The sequence below is a fragment of the Cnephaeus nilssonii genome (assembly GCF_951640355.1).
Source record: "Cnephaeus nilssonii genome assembly, chromosome: 6".
Taxonomy (NCBI): Eukaryota; Metazoa; Chordata; class Mammalia; order Chiroptera; family Vespertilionidae; genus Cnephaeus; species Cnephaeus nilssonii.
In genome coordinates this window covers 3,764,074-3,770,380 of record NC_137077.1, presented here as the reverse complement: position 1 = coordinate 3,770,380, position 6,307 = coordinate 3,764,074, and the positions used below count along the sequence as shown (strand labels likewise).

Sequence of the window (6,307 nt, the reverse complement as noted above, 5' to 3'; positions counted from 1 at the left end):
TGCTGATCGGCTCCTGAGCTGGGAGAGGAGTTGACTGGAAGGACGGGTATCTGCCGGGCAATTCTGATGTCAAGTCGGGAAAAGGTGAGCCGACAGCATCAATACATGGAACAGAGGTGGCCAAGGTCCTACAGGGGACAAAACGGTACCCAGACCCCATCTCCCGACTCTCAGTCCCGTGCTCCTTCCAAGACGCTGAGCTGTAAGAAGGTCCCAGGACGCTTCCCGGGTGGAGTCCTGGTCAGGAGGGCTGAGCCCAGGCGGGAGGCCGGCAGGACGGGCTGAGCGAGCTCCGGGTGCTCCAGAGGTGGGAGCGATGGCCTCAGCCCCAGGCCCAGCGAAGAGGCACCTCGGTCAGAGGAGCAATTCCACGGGGATGGTGGGTGGGCCCAGGGGCTGGCACAGCCAGGCCAGGTGACCCAGCACTGGCCCAGTGCTTGGGGAGGGCAGGCCACAGGCCTCTGACGAAGCCTCCTGCAGGCCCTGGGCCCGGCCCTGGGTCCGGCTGAGTGAGCTCGGGAGGCAGCTGGGACCCAGGTGGGGTCTGGGGAGGCGCCCGCTCCCTGCGCCTCCAGTGAGAGTGCAGTCAGCCCGGAGGCCGGAGGCTCCAGCGGGAGCCCGGGGCTGTGGGAGCTGGCCCTGGAGTGGGAATGGCGTCAGGGCTACAGGCACCGGAGCGTCAGCACAATCCAGGCTATTTCGTCGTCATCTGGTGTTAAAGCCCAAAGCAAACCCATCCGCGGGCGTATGGTCAGCGCGGCAGCCGCGCGCCTGGTGTAAAAGCGGGGCAGCTCTGAGGGTGAGTGTTAAAGAAACTCTAAACCAGCTACAAAGTGTGCATCCTCCCACGGGGTCCTTGTCCGATTCGCGGTCTGCGTGGCGGTGGCTTCCCCACTCGGAGTGGCCTCCTGTCAGAGGGCCCCGCTGCTCAGCCACAGCCTGCTCCCAGCACGGATGCGCCTCCGTCCGACACGGTGCCCGCGGAGCCAGCGTCTGCGGCCTGCAGGCTCAGCTGGGAGCAGCCGGGTTCCCAGAAAGGGGTGGGTGGACGCGGGGATGAAGAGCCGGATTCGACCTCCAGTCCCGCGGCCGCTGGCCCACAGGAGGGCCCGGGCCACCCCTGCCCCTGCCGTCGCTACTGCTGCTCAGGGCCGGCCGTCTTCGTGGTCACCAGCTCGGTGGAGCCCAGCTCCGTGGCTGGCACGGGGACGCTGTGGGCAGGGGGCATGCTGGCTGGGTTTTCTCCGGGTGGAGGCCAGACGGGCGCTGTGGCATCAGGGGGTCCGGAAGAGAGGACGATGACGCTGTCCAGGGGCTCTGAGGGGGGGGACGCAGGGTCAGGAATGGCCCAGCCCCCCCCCCCCCCCGCCTGTCCTGGACCTCCCTGCAGCCAGCCGCCCGGGAGGGGGGAGGGAAGTGGATGAAGGCTCCCTGCGGTGACTGATGGGCCCGCAGGACAGGAAGTGCCGAGAGGGCAGCAGAGTGGGGGTGCTGACGAGGAGAGAGGAAGTATGGCAGCCAGTCTGCCCACCCAGAGAGACCAGGACAGACCCTCTCACCGGGCCCCCCGCCTGGGGCTTCCTCACGTGGGTCTGGTAGCCACAGCGGCCCCCCCGTCCCCCCCCCACAGGGCTCTCAGCCTGAGACCCTCAGAGCAGCTCTTCCCCCTGTTGGTCCCCCCCCCCCGCCAGCCCTGCCGACCCCCTCGGCCCTCCCCACTCTCACCCCCATCCCCTCCGGCCGGGCAGTGCCCCTCGGGCCCCTGACGCGGAACTTACCGTCCAGCTCCGTGTCCGGGGCCTTGGGGGGCGCGGTTCGGCGCAGCCGCCGCCAGCCCAGCGCGGCCACCAGCACCAGGGCCAGCGCCAGGCCCAGCAGCGCGGGGGCGCCCAGCAGCAGCGCGGGCAGCGGCAGCGCCTCGGCCCCGGCGCCCGCGCCCACCGACTCCTGCGGCTGCACCGCCGTCCCGGGCGCCGGGCTGCTCGGCTCGGCCGCTAGAGGGGGGGGCGGGGAGCGGGGGTAGGGGCCGGAGAGCGGGGAGGGGCGGGCGGGGAGGAGGCGGGGGTCGGAGGGAGGCGAGGCTGGACGAGGGGGGCAGGGAGGGAGGGGGGGTGCACAGAGACGGGGAGAGGGACGGTGAGGGCCACGCGGGACGCTGGTCCCCACCCAGGCCCCGGCCCACGACCCCCCATTCGTCGCCCCCCCTCCGTTCTGGGACGAGGGGTGCTGTGCCTGGGCTCCGGCAGGGGGTGACCCCCCTCTTCCCTCTCCCTCCCCCGTCCCCCCCCCCCAGGCCACCCGCGAGCAGCCGTAGCGGGGTCGCTCCTACCCGGCCGGGGCTCCGGCGTGCGGAGGAGGCTGCAGGCCACGCACACGCGGACCAGCGGGTCGAAGCACTGGGTCCGCACGCACTGCGGGGGCGCCGGCCCGCTCCGGCCCCGCCGGCTCCGCGCCCGCCCCATGCTGCCCGCCGCGCGCCCCGCTGGCACTGAGGCGCCTGCTGCCCCGGAGGAAACGGGGGCCGCCAATCACTGCCCGGCCCCGCCCTCCTGCCTGCGGGGTGGGACCACTCGCGGCCGGGCCCGGGGCCCTGCACCCCAGGCCGTGCTACCTGTGGTTCCTCCATTCCAGCACTCAGCCGTCACCCGGTGGGTCCCCACGGGCGGGGTCTCTGCGGGACCGGGCCCAGGGCCTGCAGCCGGGACAGACTCCGGGTGGCCCCCTCAGTCCTGCTCCCAAGGCCAGCTGATGGCCACAGGCAATGTGCTGCAGCCAGCTCCCCCACCTGCCGCCTCCTCTGGGGAGCCCTCCTGCCTTTCCCAGGCAGAGCTGGCTCAGGTCATCCATCACAGCCCGAGGCCCACATGGATGTGCGCCCAGGGGACTCCCACACTGCCGGTCACCACCACGGAGGGCGCAGGAGGCTTAGTGGAGATGGAGAGGCGGTTGCTGGGTGGAGGGGGGTCTGGTTAGAGAAGCTTGATGGGGCCCCTGGTGCGCAAAGGCCTCAAGGCCCCAACACGAAGGCCGGGGAGTGCTAGGGAGGGTGGCCTGGGGCTTCCACGTCTGGCCAGAAGGCGCGGGAACTACCGGGGCTTTAAGCAGGAATGTCACACATTGTATGCCACGAGGAACCTCGGCTGGAGCGGAGGGCACAGGGGGAGCGGGCAGCCAAGGGCCCAGAGAGCTGTCTCCAGACCCTAAGCAGGAGGGAGGCTCAGACCAACAGATGGTCAAGCAGACCGAGACCCAGGAGGCGCCCCCCCCCCCCCCCCCAACTGCTTTTTCCCGGGACTGTGTGCCGGGCTGCTCACCCCTCTGTCTGACGGAGGTCCCTCAGGTCTGTCTTTCTTTCCCAGTGTTTGGGTTCCCCACCTTGTCTCTCACCCCCTCTCTCAGACTGAGTCTCACACACACACACACACCCTCAGCCATCCTTCACTTCTGCTGCCCTCCCTGGGGCAGGGGCTGGCAGAGACCCTCAGCGTGGAGCTCAGCTTAGTGCCTCCTGGTGGGCCACACCAGCCCCTAAGCACCCAGGGCTGGAGACACAGAGGAAGGAGGAACTGTCCAGGGGACGGGGAGCCAGCTTGGGGGCAGGAGTGGTTCTCCAGCAGATACGGGGGCCGGGGACCTGCCAGGCAGAGCGACTAGTGGGGGCAAAGGCCTGGAGTGGTGCAGGGGGCGCTGTCGGGGGACAGGCCTGGCCCCTGCCTCAGGCAATGCGGGGTGGGCAGGGAGGGAAGGGGCCTGAGGGAGGAGCCCAGGAGGTGTCTGGCTGGAGGGACAGGCCCTCTGAGTTGTGCTTAGAAGGGACCGCGTCTCTGGCTGCCGTGGAGTTGGAGACTGGACAGGTGAGGAGGCTGGCGCCACGGTCCAGGGCAGGGAGCCATGTCCCCGTCCTTTAGGAGGAAGGGATGATGCTGTGGAGTAGGGGGAGCAAGACTCGCCCCAGGTTCTGTCTTGGGGGCCTCTAGGACTCACGCAGAACCCCAAGTGGGCCAGCCTTGAGAAGCCCTGGTCCACTGCCTCCCCAGCCCCTGCCCACGGGCCAGCGACTCCGTGGCAGGAAGGTGTAGGTGGTGGAGCAGCTGCGAAGGAGAAGTGGGTGTGGGGTGGTGGGTGTGGGTGTGGGCGTGTGATGAGGGGGTGGAGGGGCCAGGAGGCTGCACAGGAACCAGGCAGGGAAGGCCCTTCTATAGGGCAGAGGAGTGGGGGTGAGGGGAGAAGACTGGGCCCCCCTCCCCACCCCCATCCCTGCTGGTGTTATTACCCGTCACCCTCAGGCCTGCAGAGCCCTCACCTAAACCCCGTACCAGACACTGGGGCAGGGCAGGCGGAGGCCGATCCGGGAGAGGGTGGGCCCGGGCTGAGGTCACTCGTATGAGCACCTCTGACTCCCAGGCAGAGAGCAGAGGAGGGGGGCCCTCAGGGGCCCCAAGCCCGAGCGGGATAGTTGGCCCGCAGCCCCGAGGGGGAGGCAGGGGCTCTTATTGGACACCGATGTCTACGGGTGCCTCCTTCTGCCCACACAGGGCAGGTGCCAAGGACCAAGCGGGCAGCCAGCCCGGAAAGGCCTGTGGGATTCGTGTGAGTGGCGTGTGCCGGTGCCTGACCTCCACAACCCTTCTCACTGTGTCTCCTAAATGGGGGGGCCTCGCAGCTCTGCTCGGACGCTTCGCAGTTCAGGGAAATGTCACCCTCAGCCCAAGGTGGGGAACGGGAGGTCACTCCTCAATGGAGTCTTTTCTTTTTCGTAGCAATTACGTTTGCTCATTGCTTCATTCGCGTCTTCAGCATCACCTTTTGATTGCGAGATGTGACCGAGAGGGAGGAGTTAAAGTTTCTAAAATTGATGTGGTTCTTGCAAATTTTCCTTGTTCTTTTAATAGTTTTGGCTTTAAATAACGGCGTCACCTCAACGCATTCTTGGGAAGACAATCAGGGACCTGGTTGCTGAAAAGCCCTTCGTACCGAATCTGTCTCATCGTTTTCTCGAGTTTCCAGTCCCCGATGAAGTTTTTTTTGATGAACTTGTTTAAAAGGATGATTCATTTGGGGTCTGTCAGGGAGAAGGGAGTCTCCCTTGGTCTTTGTCTCCAAATTCCCCTCAAAGCGCCCTCCCAGCGCCTCTGGCCCTGGCACTAGGCCTGTCTTTTCAGATGGGAAATGGGGCTCTGAGGGGCAGAGGGATGACCCAGCACATCTGAGGGGGCCCCCGGCTGGGGTCTGTGTTCAGCCAACTGTGTAGCGTGGCCTGCCCTTCATGCCTCGGGGACAGGGTGGGGAAGTGAGGAAATTCAGGGCCTGCTGGACAAGCTCGGTGTTAGGGGGGGGCAGTCCCTCAGGGCAGAGCGGCCCAGCCCCCCAGGTCTGGATATGAAAGAGCTGAGACCCGGATACACTGTGTACTTGGCTAAAAATACGTTTTGTATGTGATTCTGTGAGTAATACCTGAACACATTCTCATGGAAAAACCCTCAAACAGCACGGAGCCTGTGTAAGAGAGGGCATTCCCCTGGCCCCCCCCCCCCCCCGCCCGTGGGAGCCTCTCCTCACGGTGAGGTCTTCCATCCCAGCCTGGGGTTGTGCGTGTAAACTCCGGGCCCCTGCAGGCTCTGGCCCTGGGGGGGGGGGGGGGGGGGGAGGGGGGTGCGGGCAGGCTCCCCGTGCCGACACCGCCACTCATTTCCCAAATACTCACCGACACCTACTCGCTCAGGCGCTGTCCCAGGCTCTGGGGACAGAGCAGGGAACCAGAGACCAAACCCAAACAGTGCCGCCATTTAGCCTGTGAGGACCTGGGAGAAATGTTCCGGAGGGAAGGGTGCCTGGGGGGCCAGCGAGTCAGGGAAGGCCTGGCCAGACCTTGGAACAGGGGGACAGAAATGAGGGTGACCCCTGAGGACACCTGGGGAGGAGCGGCGAGGCCTGGGGCCACACCGTTCACGGAGGATGGAACCGCCCTGGCCCTGTGCCCGCACCCCTGGCCTCACCGCTGTGGGGAGGTGGCATCAGATTCTACTTTATTTATTTTTTTAAAAATATATTTTTCTTATTGATTTTTTACAGAGAGGAAGGGAGAGGGATAGAGAGTTAGAAACATCAATCCGCTGCCTCCTGCACACCCCCTACTGGGTATGTGCCCGCAACCAAGGTCCATGCCCTTGACCGCAATTGAACCTGCGATCCTTGAGTCCGCAGGCCGATGCTCTATCCACTGAGCCAAACCGGTTAGGGCAGATCCTACTTTACAAAGAGGAAAGCAAGCTCAGAAGGTTAAGGGATGAGCCAGGCAGCCCCGGGG

At 66.1% G+C, this 6,307-nt stretch overlaps 1 protein-coding gene across 1 annotated transcript; it reads right to left on the bottom strand.

Moving 5' to 3' along the window:
* Positions 1 to 353: 353 nt before the first annotated feature.
* TNFRSF13C (TNF receptor superfamily member 13C) lies at positions 354 to 2,462 on the bottom strand (the record flags this gene model as incomplete). The annotated part of the gene is made up of 3 exons (XM_079773546.1): positions 354 to 1,317; positions 1,779 to 1,994; positions 2,330 to 2,462. 3 exons carry the CDS (start codon positions 2,460 to 2,462, stop codon positions 1,136 to 1,138), a joined length of 531 nt encoding a protein of 176 aa, XP_079629672.1. The 3' UTR covers positions 354 to 1,135.
* Positions 2,463 to 6,307: the final 3,845 nt, after the last annotated feature.